Raw genomic sequence first — 19035 nt, forward strand, 5'->3', positions numbered from 1 at the left:
GTATATGCATGTGACCTGCAGTTTATGGTTGACGGGTCTGATTTTTTTTTTCTTCTTCTTTTAATGGCAGGCAGGCGTCAAACAGTTGGGAGATTAATGCACTCACGGACACTGACAGAACGTCTCCAATAACAACGATAAAAAAAGAAACCTGCTTTATGAGTGGTCCAATCCTCACTTGGCACTTATTTCTTTCATGCTAATAATTTATCCTATTCACAGTGCTCTAGGCAGCTGGATGTTTTTTCTTCTTTTTACTTGGGGCAAAGAAGTATATTGCAATTTCTATCTAATTTCTATCTAAGTGTCTGAAAAAAAGACAAGAAGCTCCAACAACAACAGCTCGCAATAAGACAAACCCAAAAATACTGTATAATAAAAATGAGAAGATATTAAGAATACCATAATGTACGTGTACACAGCATTTGGAACAAGCAGTGAATCAAGTGATCATTCGGATCCCTCTCACCTCCATAAAACACTTCTTGGACATAGTTGACAACTATGCGTAACGACGCGTGCCTCTAGTGGCACCGTGGAAGGAGGCTCGTCAGACGCACGCTGATGCACAGCTTTCAGCACTACCTTTCCATCCAGCACAAACTGGAAGATTTGTAAAATCAACACTGTTTAACGGGGGTCCCTTTGAGCAGATTGGACGTTCTTCGATAACCAGCCCTGTGCAATCACCGTGCGCAACTGGAGCGGAGCGTCACGGAGCTGCTTTCCTCCACTGTGTTCTGAACTGTTAGCGTTAATGGAATGAAAGACTGGAGTGACTAAACTCCAACAAGCATTTTATTTCGTGCCACTTAAGTGTATTGAAAATCCTCTGCGCTTTTTCTCTGTTTGGCTTTCGGACGGTAGAATCGTCCGAGACGACCCAAAGTTCCGCAGGCGCAGTTCTCCTCTTCAACAGAGGTGTAGGAGTCCGGCTCGGCTGTTGCCGTGGTACTTGCCAGCAGACAGATAGCATCGTCGGTAGGAGGGGATAAAGAGACTCCTGCAGGCTAATTGTTGCAGCCTGCGTTCGCAGGTGTTTCGCTGATCTGCCTGTGAGGGACTGGCGGCTTCATCCTGATCGGGTCGCTTTTAGACTTGTGAGAAACAGAAAAAAAAGAAACCCCGGGAGAATGTTGCACCAAGTACAATGAGCGCTGATTTGTCGCAGACTCCAAAATCCATATATGCTCCGTCGAATTCAGTTTTGATGAGCAATTTTGACTCGTCTTTGGAATTTTAAAAAAGTGGATCCCGCGACTTTACAACCATGCGAAATACTTGGCTGTTCCCCCGGAGTGCGATTAGGGATTACTGGACATCGCTGATTGCATGTCTCTTTTGGATTCAGTACTCTTACGGGATGCCTCATGTTATTCGAATAGGTAAGTTGTCCACGGTTACATTTGCACACACACGTTTGTACTGTAACCCTGAAAGTTGATGCCTATTCAGTGCATTTCAGCGTTCCGCTTTCTCCGCGACAGCAAATAGTTTTTGTAGTAAATAAACAGTCGCTTTCATTTACCGCTCTCCACAGCCGGGTCGGATGTAAATATTCGATTTACTTATACGACGTGCAAATGGTAAGCAACAAGAGAGAAGTGCATTAAAGCGCACGCTGCCAGTAATATCGAGAAACACTCGGAAACCATGCAATGAAATATTGTGGGTTAGTGTGACCTCTATGCACCCTGCTTTGTCTGTTACATTTGCTACAGCCAGCATGTTGAGTCACCAGCTAAATAAGGCTCATTGCCATGCCTTCTGGAAGTAAGTTTTTAAAGACAGTCTGTCAAATTAAAGAACACAGTTATAAATCACAAAAAACAAGCTCCATCCAAAAGTTTAATATCGTCTTATATAATATATTAAGGGGACAAGGATGTTCCCACAATATCAGTCAAATCACAGAGTAACACGCTTACTATACATAAACAGTAGCATTTTCAGGTAAATCTTGGTTACTTCATTTATCTACACCGACAGACCCTAAAAAAATGAAGCCAGGTGTGTGGTGGCTTTGTCTTTTTCTCATCACTCACAGTGGAACAATGTGCGAATTGTCATCCGGAGCTGGCAATGCGCTGAAACGTTTTGCGCGGCCAAGAGACAGAAACAGAATGAAGATCAATACGTTTTTTTGTCACAAGGCAAATCGTTTTTGACATTTGGCAGAGTGCAGTGCAGGACAATTACTCAAAATGGCACTGGTCCACATTAACATACCATTACAACAGCCTGAGTACAGGGAGTGAGAGCATCTTCCAGCTGTAAATGATGGGCGAAAGTGGAATAATGTTACAAACAGGGATAGCACATGTGTTACACAGTAACAGCGGGTGAATTGGCTTAATAAACCAGTTGTCTCTTTCTATGACATATCTACAAATCATCAACATCCCACAGTGATTTTGTAATTCATAATTCCTGGCGAGCACTGTGGGTGGTCCCTGAAAAGCTACATTTAAAATAAAGTTATCAGACTCCAACATGAAGATGTATAGCAGCAGTTTATTGCACAATAACCTTGAGTGAACGCTGTTGACCTTCTGCATATTTAATGTGCTTTTTGAATTAAAGCCAAAGAAACACGATGCATACACTCAAGATGTGTGGAATAATGTTTACTGCTGAACATAATATGAAGATATCGGGCAGGCCTGTGTACCTGTGATTGACTACAGTGTTGTGAGGAGCCATGACTCCTGACATCACACTTTATGGACTTTGGTGATGTATTAGAAACTGCATAAATCCTCAGGCTCTCTTTCTTCTGCTCTAACCTGAAATTTTTTGGTTAAAGAGCATTTTCCCCTCTTATTTCTTTCTTTCTTTATTTATTTTTATCTTGGCAGCAGCTCAATTGAAGACCCGAAATAGACTTGACAGCCTTTTATTTTTAAAAATGTCAAAGTGCTGACAAATTTACCCTGAAATGTGCTACAGTCCTACTATCGCTTTTTATAGAATCTATCATAGCTTCCAGTGCAGGATCAGTTTAGTTGCATGTTTTTTTTTATGTTTCATAAGAGTAGAGACATACAGGAAATTGAGAATTTACCCGAATGCCAAAAATAGGGGAAGAAAAAAATCGAAAGGCTCATCTCTCTATAGGATCTTTTAAAACTGAATTTGTATGCATGATAGCTATGTGTGTATTCATGTAATTTGTTTACCTTACAGACAAATATTTGAAAGGTAAAGAAAAGAAACTATATCTCACCATATTTACATTGTGTAATTTTATTCATCATAGTAGCTGGAGTGTATGCAGCCTGCGTGTATTATTGTAAACATACCGCATTGTTCTCGGGGACAGAATGTTGGGTATTGTACAGAACAATTTATTTAGGAAAGAGCGCTTTTTTAGAGCTGATGTGCAGCAGACCTATTTTCACTGTTTTTTCCTCTCTTTTTTTGCAATTTGATACTTGGTTTGGAAGTCTGTGCACGCACTCTGTGTCACAGCCACTCCACTAAAACCAACAGAGGGCTCTCTTATAGTCAGTGCAGGGTAGCTAATGTTGCTCCTCAACACTGGTTACCAACATAAGCGAACCAGTGAAATTCATCGAGGTGGGCGGTGGTATTTGAGCATGATACTCTCTGTCTGTGCTGTGTCTGCTCTTGGTTAGGTGGCCTGCAGTTCTCCAAGTACACCATCTGGGTAATGGTGGGCATCCAAGGTAGAGTTGTTGCCATTGATTTTAGTGCTTTTACAGTGCATTGCTCTAAGTTGAGGCCAGATGGTCGCTCCGTCTCATTCAGCAGCTTCTATTTGTTGGAGGGAATAAAAGACTACTCCTCCTGTATTTGTCCTCTTACATGCTGTGCTCCTCTTTAGTCTCCCTCTGCTTGCTTTTCATAATTCTTTTTCTCTTTCTGACGTGTTTTGCAATCTCTCATCTCATCTAGGGACCATTTCAGTTGATGATGCAATGTTTTTATAATAAAGACAAAAGTGCTCAAGGATGCGAGTGCAGTATTTTTTTCGCCTCTCTCCAAAGATAGTGTGCGTCCTTAGATAATTTGTATGTTTGCCAACATGGAAAAAGACGGTACACAAATGATTTTATTGGATATGATAGCAGCTTTTTATGGCTTATTCTGTAGCCCGAGTGCGCGGCATTCTGTCTGCAATTTGCTAATGCTCTACACACACTGCTTTCTTCCCAAGACAGGGATCGCCAGATTTGAAAATGTGTTCAGATGAAAATATATTCATAGCGTTCTTGAATTATAATATATCTACCAGCGAAGCATACAGTAATGACAGATTAATATACGTTGTCTCTTTCATCTGCGGATTGATGAAACTAATTTATCATTTGTTGTCTCTTTTTTTCTCTCACTGAGGTTATTCACTGCCTGACAGGGATTTATTGAATAATCAATTACTTTATCTACCTAATACTTAAAGCACTTAATCAGTGTCAGTTAATCAATCTCTTTCATGATTTCGTGTTGATTTCATTTCCTCGGCTCCACAACACCTGGTCACATGCATTTTTCACTTAGGTTTCCTAAAATGCTTTGGGCAGGCAAGACTCCAAATTTAATTATTGCCTGGGAAACAGCCCTGACATTAAAGCTCCGCAGCACTTGAAGCTGTATGCAATGTGACCACTCCGAAACTTGAGTGGGATAAATCGGGTTTGTGGTCACCACTTTTGGTTGAATTCTCCAAACACAGAGCCACTTCAATTTCTTGTCGTTATCCCTGCACCAGCAGCAGAGAGAGACTGAGAAGTTTTCATGTGATTAACTCTTCTAGCGAGCTATAGAGTGTGCAGTCTCCTCTCGCACGCTCACTGAGATCCTTTTCGCTTGGGGTCTGTGTAAATGTCTCATCTGAAATGACTCAGACATATTTCAAGAGAGCGCAGAAAACTGTAATGGCACTTTGCAATTCTACTTTTAACAAAGTCAAATCCAAAAGAAGGGCTTGTATCGAGAATTACCCAAAGGAGTGTCGCAGAGAATTAAAAAGTGTTTGGTAATGAAAAAGAACAATAAGGAGATATTGCATCAAAATATGTATCAAATTAAGATGGCCATCAGTTGCTGAGTGGGAATGAATATTTCATTTTCATCTAAATTTAATCCCTCCCTAGACGCAGAGAGAGGGAGAGGAAGCAGGGAATAAGTAGCCTGCTGGCGGAGACTTGGGGCTGGGAGTTGTTGTGGTGAATATGAACAAAGGCTTGTAGAGGTCACAGAAGAATTGGATACAGAGAGTAGCTTCTTTGATGTGTAATTCCATTATCTGTTAGTGAAAGCAGAGATTGAAATGGGAGGAATACAGCGGTTGTTTTACCTGCAGTAACACACACCCCTTCATCCGCTTGTATAAACATGGATGGATAAACGGACTGCAAAAGAAATAGCAGAGGCCTATTTTCAGTGTCTTCCACTCTCGGGCATCTGTATCTTAGCTTACACACACGTGCGCGAACGCACGGACACACACCATATAAACCCATATTCTATCCACAACATTTTCTAAAACATATGTCTGGTCTCACTGGGGCTCTTGTACACAATCCAATTCCATTCTCTCTGTCAGCACACTCGTGGCTCATCATTAGCTTCAATCTCGCTGATGAGAAACGGCAGATGTTCGTTTTGTTGAGCAGAGTACCCGTTTCTGAACGTGCTGCCTTCTCTTCGCGTCTGTGATCCTGTTTCACCGCTTTAGAAGGAAACATGCTTCCACAAACATGTGCTCCAAGCGTGCCGTAATCTCTCTCTTCTGACATGCAGAGCACGTTTTTAAGAGAAGTCATTGACGGCAGTAATCATGTATTAAACATACAGCACGAGTTCAAGTCAGAGAATATTTGGTAAATGGTATGTGTGTGTGATTTTATGTCAAAGACAAGGTGCAACAAATGCATAATGCTACGAAATGTGTTCACAGTGTGTATTCTGATCACATTAACAAGAGTGAACTGCAAAGGAAGTGCAGGTACTTAGCCCTATGTTCAGTCACACACAGTAATGATCATCCAATAATCCAAGCCACTAGGGGCTAATAGAGTGGATCTACCAAACAGTAAGATAATCCTGTGACACAGCAGGGCCCTATCTAGCCCCAGCTAGCTTAGCCTAGCTGCTGCTCACACACCAGATGGTGTTTTCATATCATACTACAAAGTGGGTGCTCCACAGTGAAAAGTCTGCTGCAAGCATATGCTTCTGCCTATTGAAATAAATAAGCCGGCGAGTTCCTTATGGCTATAAATTTCCTCATTTTTATTCAAAATGTGTCGCAAACACTTAAAATGTTATATGTGTGTTTGATGTTAACTTGCAGTTTGATGTTAAAAATCACTGGTTGTCATTTGTAATCTTTTATGGATAAAACATAGGGGTCAGTGCACCCGAATGACCAAAAAGCTAACAAATAAAAGAAAAAGATTCTTATTTATCGCTGGATTATTTCTGGATTAAAATATTAGAATGATGTACTGTAAAATGTAAATTATACTTGAAGAAAAAAAAGCAAAAGGAAGAAAAAGATGTGCCGCTCGCCTTAGTTTAAGGGTATAACAAGCAAACGGTGACCTTGTATTCTTACACTGAATTATAAAGATTATTTGAAGACCATATAAATATTCCTGTTAGTGTATAATATCAGGCTACTTCCCAGAATAATTTCCCATTAGGGAATAAATGACATCTCTTATAAATTTTACACAGCTTCTCAGGTTTGTTGTAGTTGAATAGTAGCTTTTCTCGATATGTATTATCTAAGAATAGTCGGGAACCTCTGATGTCAGTGTCTTACCTAGCTTACTGCTAAACTCTACTATCCACACCGGCTTGGCAGTTGTGTTGGCAGGTGCGTTGCGTAACTGTTACGCTGAAACTTACACCTATCTAACCACTTTATTGCTGAAAGCAGCAACTTAATTAACCCTGTCGGCATGCACTTCACATTGGCTACATGGATTTAATGGTACTTCTTACTACACACTCGAGCTGATCATTTCCCGCAACGCTGCACCTACGTAGCACAGGGGTTAGACTGAGGCGTACTGATACAAGAGCATCATTACAAGTCAGGTTTCTGCTGCTCTCATCAGCTAATGTAGGGATCTTGAACTGGTACTTTGAAGCACTCACCTTCAGGGGCTGCCCTGTTCCCCCCCCCTGTTAATTTGGGTGATAAACCTTTTTAAAAACTCATCACTGAACTCTGTGTCGAGGTGTCAATCAAAGAGAATAACTTGACTGATTTTTTTTTCTTCAATTTGCCTGATTTCGCCTGTGGGCTCCTCGGGGACTCAATGTCACTGTAGCACGATGTGTGCTTTTTGGACTTGACAGTGTTTTGAAATTCATGGCATGTCAATGTTGGCTATTTCCTTGTGAATGTTTCTGTACCAAGGCAATGAATTAAATTTCATGCTCTAGCCATTTGTCTTTATTATGTGCCCTTGTCCTTTCCATTTGACTCTTCAATCTCAGCCCTCCTCGGGGCTCTGCTGGAAAAAGTCGAATAACAACATCAAAACTGTTTGAGAAGAGAGCTTGATCACAGGGCATTTCACTTTCAGGGTCATGCTGGTAATAAAACATAGTTAATTAGAATGATCTTGTTGGAGGTAATTCGGTGATTATTTTTTTTTATATTTCAGCACGGGGAGCAATTTGTCTTCACTGTTCCAGACAGACTGTATATGTTTGCAAGCCACGCACACGCCATAGGCACACAAAATACTGCAGGAGGCGGAGGAAAGGGAAAAAGAATGAGGGTGGCTACATAGATGAAGCTAGGGGACTCTTATTTAGCTGGTTAATTAGCTTGAACCTTTTGATCCCAATTTTAAAACTCACCACATTGCAATGCTGGCTTCTTTTGTGTGCTGCCCCAAGCCAGATAAAACGCAGCTTTATTCTTGTGCCTTTTTAACACCAAGGCTTTCACCAGAGCTGTATTAGCTTTGCTTTCCCTTCCTCCAAGAGCGTCATCCTTATCTGTTCCCAGACGCTCTGTGTAAAACCTGGTCACCTCTGACACCTCAGTTACATACAGTTATGCACACGTATTGCAATAACAAGACCTTTTCTTCCCGCCGCTTTAAAGCAATCAGAATTTGACAGTGGAGGTATCAGCCACATTGCACAGGTTTAAATCCTATTTGACTTGGGCTAAGGACAATGAATGGAGGGTGACACTGTTTCATTCTGCCCTTTTAATCAAGCTCTCATTGTTATAGGTGCACTGCAAATGTCAGGTCTTGGTTGTGTGATTCCCTCAAATTGCTGTTCCATGACTGTAGGGAGACGTGAGTGCACGAGCACATGTTTAGGAGGGGGAGAGAATGAGAGAAAAAGAGGAAGTGTGAGTGTGTGCATGACAAGGGGATGTATAAGGGGAGCTGGCATAGAGTCCCTGGAGCGTAGGGGTAGAGCAGGAGTTACTAATCAACTGTGAGAGAGCAGGCTAGAGAAGACTCACCCTCTATTTCCCCCCAGAGAGAAAGTGAAGGAACAGATAAGACAAACCTCTTCAGGCCAAAAACACTACAAATGAATGGCTATCACCAAAAATATCTTCGGGGGGGCAGAAATCCTTTCCTTCACACTCTGCCTCACACATCTGTTTTCACCCCTTCCTTTTCATCCCAGCAATAACAAATGCGAGGACTACCACTACAACTGCATAAGACTCAGGAGTTACCTCGCTAGCCCCTCTACTCATCCCTCCACTGATGGATAGCCAGGAGGTTGGAAGCCAATGTCGATTTAGTTAACACAGCCAATACCCAGAAGATTCCACACAGCACTCGCACTGCGTGCAGGCGAGACAATCTGGGATAGTCTGTCCTCCGTCTCAGCAAGTGTTTTACCGGCTGCCGATCTACTGTCCAGGTCGCCCCCGGAGAACAGTGTGGTTAACCGCAAAAATGTTCCCCTGTGACTCATCTGAAGACAGCTTGTCTGCATGTGACCAACCTCAGATATATGGAATGAGACAGAGATTATCATTGACAGGAAAGAGAATGAGAGACTGTGGGTGTTTTGAGGCTGGCAGGACGTTTTAGGAAAGCTATTAGTGATGCTTGTATGAATTGCAGCTTTTAATGTAAAGCCAAAAAAAAACCCTAGCAACTATCTGTCCCTGAGGTTTTTTTTTTATACCCTTTTAGATGAGGTTTGAGAAGTACAGATGGCTGTCATAGTAACCACTTAGTTGGCGATCTAGATTGATTAGTGTAGATTATAGCTTGTGATTAAGCAGCAGGTTTTTTGTTCAAATCAATTCTCTATCACAGAGAGTTAATGAAGAATTAGGCTTCTGATTGTTCCTAAATCATGTTTTTCAGTTTCAAGTGCTTCTGTTTTTAGCCTCAAATATTGTTTTCCTCTCTTCAGTGTTGCTGTTGCACTGTCATTGCATCCGCAGTCAGTGTTATTTATATCAGGTTAAGAAGTTTGTTGATGTTTTTTGATGTTGATGTTGCAGCATCTTCTAACTACAGGACATTCCACTTTTTGCTTTAAGAAATTTCTTCTGCTTTTGCCCCCCTAAACTTTCCTGCTTAGTGGTTACAGTGTTTAAGAAAATGCTGCTTAATATCCCATCCGAATCCTCAATGTCAGAGTTATGTTTTGACTCGTATAGAGAAATAAAACAGAATTAGTTCAGTGAAAGATTTCTAATTTCTGAATAAAATCAGACAAAATGCCAGCTATGTTCCTAATTGCTTTTCACCAAGACTGAATATAATACCATGGAATTTGCCTGCTCCAAAATAATCTGCAATCAGGAAGCATTATCTGGTTTGATGAAAAGGATCAATTGAAGTAATGCTGCAATAATCATATGCAAATTTAATGAGGCATCTGCAGTGTATTAGTCTGATTATTTTCACTGCTAAAGCAAACAATGCATGTCCTTCTTGCCTGCCATTTTAGTCAGAAATGGCATAAAAACATTAGCGCTGAATAAGATTAGCAGTTTTTAAAGCACAGTTACAATTTCTATTTACTATGTAAAATGTTGCATTTGCCTCTATGCGTTTGCTAAAAATGGCATCAATCCTCAATTAAATGTTGCTTGTAATTTTAGGCCATGGCGTCTACATGTAAAAACTGGGACTTGGAGAAGAAAAAAAGAACAATTTACTTTAATAACATGTCTAGGGTTACAAATCTAAGCTTACAAATTTAAACTGTAACACTGTTTAGAAATGTCAATGTTACAAATGTCTTGTAAAGTCTATTCTAATATCACAAACCGTAGGGAAGTGGGAATGATGATGGCAATAAAGATATGCAACTATGATGAGGCTTTTATGTCTCTTGCCTTCCTTTTCTTTTAATTCCTGACAAATACGTATATAAATAATTTTTGTTTAAACAGCCAAACTGCGATTGCAGACATTTGCCTCTCCCATTTACACCAATATGTTTTTTCAGCTATATTGTTGCTAATAATTTTCAGAAGATTGACCACATTAAAAAAATAATTGGCTGCATGCTGGCATCAGAGATTTAATGTTCAGTTAATATCCTGCTCAGCCTCTGTCTGCACTGCTCACATATGGAGCGTATTGTCTGCCAGAGTGACAATTCTTTTAAATGTGGTCAGGTCCATTTAAATTAAATAAATCGATTTAAAATGTGCTAGTTCCTTCTTGTCAAATGTGCATATTCCGACATATATGAAAATTTGAGATTAGATGGAAAATTGTGTGTTATTTTCTATCGGGACCTGCTGCAGGACAATCCACAGGTTTATATTATCTACTAGTCTGTAACATAGCTTGAGCTCAGATCACGTTCCTCATCAATATTCTAACTAAGCACAGTCAGAGACGACAGGATGAGTGTGTGTGTGCGCCAATGATTTTTTGAGTGGTGGCTATTAGTGAAGGGAAGCCTCTCCAGCCACTGTTAATCTTGAAACAGGACAGGAGGAGCTATTACCTCCAATTATGTGGTGTGGTGAATTTTACAAGTGCGAGTCCCATCTAGCTGTACGACAGGGCTCCAGTTTTTTGTTTTAATTACACATACCATAGTTAAAGGGACCCCAGTCTTCCCCTTTTCTGGTCCTTTTTCTTGTCTTCTTCTTTCCCTCATCTTCTCGTCCTTATGAAAAGATTAAAATTACCACTTAAATCTTGTTCTTTTTAAGGTGAGTAAAAGAAAGCTTTTATATAGGTCGCATTCATCGCTCCACTTCTTTTTTTCACCAGACAAAAACTTTAACATATGCTCATTGTGGTAATTCCTTGCCAGAGTAAAATGAGAACTCCCTTCTCTCACCTTTTTGACCCGTACACCTTCTGTCTCCTTAGCACACTGTATTACAAGACTTGCATTTCAATTTGCAAGCCCAATCATCAGGATCTTATAAGCCTGCTGGTTGGAAAGCAATTGAGCCTCATTCAATCTGCTCCCTTCGTGTTTCCAATCCATTCATGGTTTTTTAAAGATATTAAATGGCTTGAAAAAAAATCTCTTGCAGAACCAAAAGTTTCTTGCTCTTTTGTTTCTTTTGTCTTTTTTCCTAACAGTTGATTGCACCCTCCAGCCACCTTTGCTTCCATCCAGTACTTCCCTGGTCATCTGTGCACCTTGATTTGAGAGTCGAAGGTTTGGGGTGGGGGTGGAACTAACATGGAAATAAGCTGGTGATTGCCTTCCTTCCAATGTGGTGATGGAGGGCTTGAGTGATCGTGCCCCTTGGGCCCCTCCTTGGTGGCTGATTAGCTGTGGAGCCCTGGAGATCCAGAGTGACACACTGGCTCATCAGACTCTACTCAGCTTGTCAGGGACCACCTTGATTACATGGTGCTTCATAATTGTTCCTCATTCGGCTTCAGTGTCCAGTGTGGTGCAAGCTCATCATCCTATGAGAGAATGCACCATATGAAGCTTGACATTTCTTATTGCTGGTCAAAGAAGAAAAAGTTCAAAAAAATGCCATCCAGCCAGGACATATGTGTTGCTAACATGCGACAATGTTGTAATGCTCTTTAGGGCTTTGACTGCATTGTCTCAGAGTCCTGATCTCTCAGTTACAAAAGATAATCAATGGAAAATGAAAAGTCTATCCAGATGCCGGTAAAAATAATGCATTGTTATTCTAACTGATGCAAGGCTGCACTACACTGCAACCGCAGAAGAGGTTTATGTGAAGGAGTGCTTGCTCCAGATACTGGTCCCTTTCTGCCAACACCAGCGATGGCAAATGGGCCTGGCGTAATGTCTTTTTTAGTAAGGCAATTGAAAAAGAAGAGAGTCATCATGGCATTTATAATCACTGAGTTGGTAGACATGATTGAAAGTTAAAGCAGTCAGAACTGAGAACTCGAAGGACTCTGACCCGGGTTATTGATTCATATGGCTTATGTGGGTGAACTGCCCGAGGTGTGAAACTCATCAAATCATAGACTGTATTAATTATTTTTATGTTCTGGCATTAGCCTCAGGTGACACTTGAATTCCTTAAAGTTGAGAGTTATGCCCACGCAACAGCAATCAAGCTGTAATTCCTTGGCCAAGTCTAGTATGAAGCATGTGCAGGGTATGGTTCACAATCCTGATGGCCTGAGGAAAAGAGCTTTTTCTTTGAGCGTAGAAGCAGATAGTCTGTCGCTGTGGTTTATAATCCTACTAGTTGCGGCTCTGTAGCGTCAAGAGTGTAGATGCAATGGTACACTCCAATTGGCTGAACAAACTACTTTCTCCATGATCTTAGGCAGAGCAGTTTGATTGATTTTGCTGGCATTCAGTAAGAAGTTGTTGACCTTGCATCACAGTGTTATGTCCCCCATCTCTTCCAGGCCTACCTAGAATTGTTGGTAATCCTGCCAATCAAAACTGTGTTAACTTGAGAATGGATTCTGAGCTGATCCTGCCGCAACATTTATCGGTGTACAAATATTGCAGCAAAAGAGCAAGTAGATAACTTTGGGGGCCACCTGTTTTAAGGCATTTGGAGGTGTTGTATATTTTCTGATAGTATTAGAAAAGGGTATATTTTAACCCAAACCATGATCTTCAAATACTTTCTGTACTCAACCCTAAGTACTTGTGCCTAATTGAGATAAAAAAAAAAAGTAAAATGTCAATTAAATGTTGAAATTGTCCCAGTTAAGGCAGGAAGTCCAGTCTACTGGTGTAAAGGGGGGTGTTTTTGTGCTACAAGTGCTGCTATCTCACCCTCCTCGTAACAGACTTTTTCATCATTTTAAAGTGGAAGTTATGTTGTTTGATTAAATAACAAGATATGGTTCAGAAAAAAATAGCATGGTAATACTCAAAAGATCATTTGTTCAGAGGACTTATGGTTAACCCCAGGCCCATTAATGGGCTGTTGCATGCTTTGGTTGCTGAACCGAAAGATTAGACTTTACATATTCGTCTTAAGCTAAACATTGCATCCCATGCATCAGACAGCTCTGTTACTCTGGTTATGCTTTCAGCTCCCTCAGACCCTTGCTCTGCCTCTGGGGACAGACACAGCAGGACTGCTGTGTTCCCACATTGCGAGTTTTGATTCAGCAGATAGCTGGCATGACCTCCAGTCACTCAGCCCACTCAACCAAGATACATGAAATGACATATCCGTTGTTTTGGCTCCTGGAAGCTATTGTCCATGTTCAAGTCACAAATGGCAAATATGGAGTATGACTTGAAATGTGATAGATGGCTTCGTGTTTTGTAGAATAACTTGCTGACTATTTTTGATGTGTGCAATGGCATTTAAGACCATGCCACTTTATATCTTATTTCTGTGACCACATGCTTGTTCATGTCGAAACTCTTCCTTTACTCCCCAGTTGGCTTTTTGCAGCTGTCAATCTTTGGAAAAATTCACTTGCTAACATTTGCCAGTGTCCTTTCCTTGGTTTATTTCCTGTCATCATTTTTCCTATAGCAAAAGTAATTGCAGAGTCGTGCCTTACCACTGCAGTTGCTTTTTCTTGATCACCTGGCTTTCTGTGAACTTTTATCTTTGATGGTACATTTGCTTCATTCATCTATTATAATTTAGGTGATTTAAGCGGCTCTACATTTACTAGATGTGGAGTATAATACATCCTTTACTTATAGTGCCGCAGCTCTGAAATATGAAAAAAGGCCTCGGTATAAGGGTGATAGACTTCACAGTGCTTGAAGAGGCTTGTATTGAAAAGTAAAACCACCATGACACTCAGTGCAACCATTTACATAAGAAGCACAGCTGCAGCAGATGACTGACTCCTAACATGATTGATTTGTTCAGTCAAAACATAAAAACCAGTCAAGGTGTTTGCCATCCACTAAAGACCTTAGACAGAATATCTGCTTCATCAGGTGTCCCCGAAGAACTCTGTAACCATGGTATAAATGATATGTGGGTTTATATCACTTTTTAAATGGATGTCTGTGTTTACATATTTCTGAGTGGTCACAGGAAAGATAATAAAGATACATTAAGTGATAGCATGACGTTTTTTTCCCCCCAAACTGACTATGCAATTATTTTGATCACGTCACTGATGTATAGGAATCATTTTAACTGCTTTTTTCTGTATTTTGTTGTCCTTTTCATTTGATCTCTGCTCAGTTATTTTTACATTGGAGCACTTCACAACGTAACTCTTCTCAGGGCATGGTATATTGTATGATAAAGACAGAAACCTTTTGTGAAAAAACATTACATTACATTGTCAGTGCTATTTATTTAGCAGAGCAAGTGACCAAGCTAAGTGTTTCTCACTAATGATTTTGATGAATATATATATATATATATATTTTTTAATCTGAAACATTTTAATGCTTACTATAGAAATGCACCATTGCTGTATATGGTCTTCATTCTAGATTGTTCTGAGGGCATATTAAGGAGAAATGTATGTCTTACGTACTACACATTTTACATTGTCAACAAGATGGAATAAAGAGAAACATATAGACTAACTGGTCAAGGTCAGAGGTTTATACAGCGACATCTGTCAGCCAGAGCTATAATTTTGATAACCAGGGAAATGTCAGGAATGCTTGTTGCGTGTCTTCTGGTTGGAGCACATGTGAAGTACCATTCGTCACCTTACTTCACTGCTAATGAAATATATTGGAGGTTATTGTTTTTCCTGTTCAGAAAATGTAACTTAAAGGTTAAACCATTATGTGGGAACTTTAGGCTAAGAATACACTGATTGGATTAAATTGTGGCAATAAAGGATTCCTGACTACATTACCTTTATATTATAACAGGTCATTCTTACAAAGTCAGTGGCGACTGAAGCTTGGAGAGATCCTATCTACTTGCAGGTCACACATTAAATAGTATTGTTTGTGCTTGGTACTGCATGTCAAAATGAATGTGCTAAACAAAAAAAAAAACACAACAGGATTATATCAGATGTGAAGGTGCATTATTGCTATATTAGATTCTTTGGCCAATCTCTTTCCTCTTGGAGGTCATCAATGTGGAAATGATTTACTACTGCTCAGTGGTGGAAGTCCACCAAAGCTGATCAATGCATGAAAAATGGGGCTGATTATTTCTTTGCTTAGTATCAACATTTTATGTGCGCATGTGCAATTCTCAGATCTACATTGTCAAGTAAGGTAAAATTAACTTGAACATGCCATCCTACAGTTTATACCAAAGAAAAATGTGCATGGCTCTCATTTCCATGACTAATCTACAAGTGAAGTCTGTGTGATAACATAATTAATGGTTCATGGAAATGTGGACTCTACTGTTAGTCAGTGGCAGACTCTTAAGTGCACGCTGTAACATGAGCAAGAAAAACACCGAGTAAGAAAGACATACTCGCTAAAAGAAAAGCAATGGACTGGAGAGTTGAGACAGTCTATTCATCTAGTACCAGCAGTGATGGAGTCTCCTCCTAAATCTGACTCAGTTATTTTACACTCATACTCGGGGTGCAGGCCACCCGAGACCAAGAGAAATGTAACAGCTGCCTTGCTGCTCTGTCTGGTATTCTTACAACCCTTTCTGTTAGAGCCCCTATGCATCTCTAGTCTACAGCCAGAGGGATAGTGCAGGTGGGCCCATCATTTCTCGGTGCACCAGTTTTCCCACTCTCCCATTTGCACTACGCAAAATGGGTGTGACTCTGCAGCCCTCTACTTCCCTGGACAGACAGGATGTTGAAGAAAGACAGTTTTTCCAGTTTTTGCCTTCACCTCTTAATGCCACACTGCCGTTCCATCAATATAACCAAGAGGGGCGATGGAGGAGGAAATAACCTCAGTCCTCAGGAAGGAAGCAAGGAATAATGACAGTCCTTCAGTTGATGGCACAGATGGGCTTTGTCTACAGTGTTTGCCACTGTGTAGCCAATTGCATTGCATTAAAGTTCAAATAAAAATGCTTTTTTTCATAGCACAGTGTACATCAGTAATAAAATAAAATTTCAACATTTAAATTTAATCTTATCTTGCAGCTCTACATGAAAGCATTGCCATTGGGCTAATTCGTTGAGGGCTAATTGATCACTGATTGAGGCTGATTTCATTTAAATTAATTGATGTTAGTGTTTTTTAATCTCATGTTGTGCTTGAATTCTGTATATCTTGGTATCATTATGGAAGTATATGTTTTCTTAAATACTGAAGGTAATGCCTCTTGAATGATACTTCATAAATGAGCACAGAGTGGCTGTTACTGCTTACATCACTCATTTGATGTGTTTTATATGTACTGAAAAAGGCAGCAGGTCAATAAGGTTGCAGGAAGCTATGGAAAGAGTGATTGTTTTTCCATAACCTATATTTAAATGCATCAGACTATCTTAGAGTTCTGATCAGACTAGTCGCTAAAAAAGTGAGAAATCTCTGCCATGGCGGATGCTTGATGTTTTTCAACCATTGTTGTGTAATCAGATTGCTTTATATGTATAAATACCTAGTGTTTTCAGCATCACAAAAATGATTTGAACTTCCATTGTTAAAGGGTGAAACGTTACCCCCAAGTCCACTGTCTATTCTCAGTGTATTTCTTCTGTATTGGCTTAACAATATGTAATGTCTCTCAGCGCTGCACAGTTTCCTGGTTATGCGTCACAGCTGGAGACAGAGACACTCACCTCAGTTCAAAGTACGGTATGTAATTTTGTTGACAAGCTGTAGCTGGGTGCCGGGGAGTATGCTTGGGAAGACATTTTCTGTATTCCCTCTCGGAAAAATCTGTATCCTGACAGTTTTTCAGTGTTCTGTGCGAAGATCTTTTAAGTGGAGCATCTAGATATGGTTGAAAATGTAAGCTGTGATAACGATAGAGCCAACATAATTAACTGTTTATGTACTTATGACTACTTACCACATGACGTTAACTTGTCCGCCAGTGTGGATGTGAGACAATCATGGCGACAAAGTAGGATCTAGTGAATAAGGCCCCAGTCACCCAGGCCTTGATACTGGTCTGCAACCACTGGCAACCGCTGGTCTTGAAGTAAAAATTAATATTTCCAACTGGTGGCAAGTGGTTGCTGGAGGTTGATGACAGTTGCTGCAGCTCTGAGCCACAACTTTTACTTTGGTAGTAAACCTTCTCCACTTCCAATTTGTGTTGCACTTTCTCAAGTTTTACTATAGCTATGCTAATGGTTAGTGAGTATCGCCACACAAACATGAAAAACTATAGGCAACCATGGCAATCCGCTAGCAACCAAAACATTTGGTCAACCGATTTCAACCCTATCCCCCCACCCTATCATGTGATTTCCTAAAGTCAGATGGCCCAGGGTGTGAGTGGGCGATAAGGCATCTGGGAAGGGATCTCAAAACTGGATTATAGATGGCAGACAGTTGGTGTCGTAAGACACCGCCTCTGTTCAAAGATGGTCGCTCACAGATGGTCAAAGATGGTCGCTCACAGTGGACATAAATGGCGACCATCTTTGAACAGAGGCGGTGAATTATGACACCAACTGTCTGCCATCTATAATCCAGTTTTGAGATCCCTTCCCAGACGCCTTAACGCCCACTCACACCCTGGGCCATCTGACCTCAGGAAATCACATGATAGGGTGGGGCCAGGTTTCACAATGAGCTCACCCGAAATCTTGGCTGATTGTGACCCACACCGGTTTTCACACCTTGGCTCATGTGATTAGGTAGAGGATCATCAGGGGTTCCTTTTGTCCCTTTTTGGGGGCATACTCCCACGGGATTTAAATCTGGGACTCTCCACCATTTGACCCTAGAACTGAAGAAGCATCTCGGATGAGAGGTGAAACGTCTTCAAGCAACTTAAAGAAGTCCAGACGCTTTTCTCTCCACGCTCCTTAGACTGGTTGTTCATACATTCACCAGTTATTTCACAACTGCATTATATTGATTTGCGATTCTACTAAATGTATTGTTGGCAGGTTCAAACGTGCACAAGGAGAGGTCCTTCACGAAAAGATCATCAAAATTAATCACCACTAACAAAGTAGAAGCACCATAGGACAATTCATCTAGAGATGTACTGCATTTTGTGCTTTGAAACAATATTTGTCATACCACTGGTCCTTGCTTTTATCTGCTTGCTTTTATTTAATTCAGTTTCAGCTATAGTATGGTTGTTTTTTTTAGGATTTTTTGAGTGAGAGATGGATGGATGTATTGGATGGAGTAAGATACAATATTCTTCTTGCTATATCAGGGACCTTGTGATTGCTAACCTGGCTACCCTCATCTTTGGGCCTTGTGAATGCTAAACAGCAAACACTGCCTGATGGTAATGACTTGCATTATGGCCTTGGTCCGTCAAATGCAAAAGATCGATGTTGATGCACATATTATATTGCTCTACTTAGTGTTTTGCCAAACACATTTTAATTTCACAAACTCTCCGGAGTAACAATGGAATCAATAAGGTTTCCTGCTGGCACTGTGATTAAGTTCTCCACCGGCTTGGGATACAACACTCTTTAGGTCAGGGAGCCAATTGTTTTCTTTCTTGTTCAGGTGCAAAGTCAGTGCTATGGCTACTGGTTATTAAGTTGTTGTATTTCAGCATCTTTTAAAGCAAGTCCTACTTTTTAGCCCTTCGACCTTTTCCAG

General features: G+C 40.5%; 1 protein-coding gene across 1 annotated transcript in view; it reads left to right on the forward strand.

Annotated features, from left to right (window-relative positions):
* Nucleotides 1-529: 529 nt before the first annotated feature.
* Nucleotides 530-19035, forward strand: part of LOC120732619 (glutamate receptor ionotropic, kainate 3) — a 94649-nt gene continuing 76143 nt past the window's right edge. Inside the window, exon 1 of the mRNA XM_040030352.1 lies at nt 530-1385. Within this exon, the coding sequence (XP_039886286.1) occupies nt 1271-1385 (115 nt within the window). The 5' untranslated portion in view covers nt 530-1270. The remainder of the gene's footprint in view (nt 1386-19035) is intronic.

This window comes from Simochromis diagramma, unplaced genomic scaffold, assembly GCF_900408965.1.
Source record: "Simochromis diagramma unplaced genomic scaffold, fSimDia1.1 OVJJ01000361.1, whole genome shotgun sequence".
NCBI lineage: Eukaryota > Metazoa > Chordata > Actinopteri > Cichliformes > Cichlidae > Simochromis > Simochromis diagramma.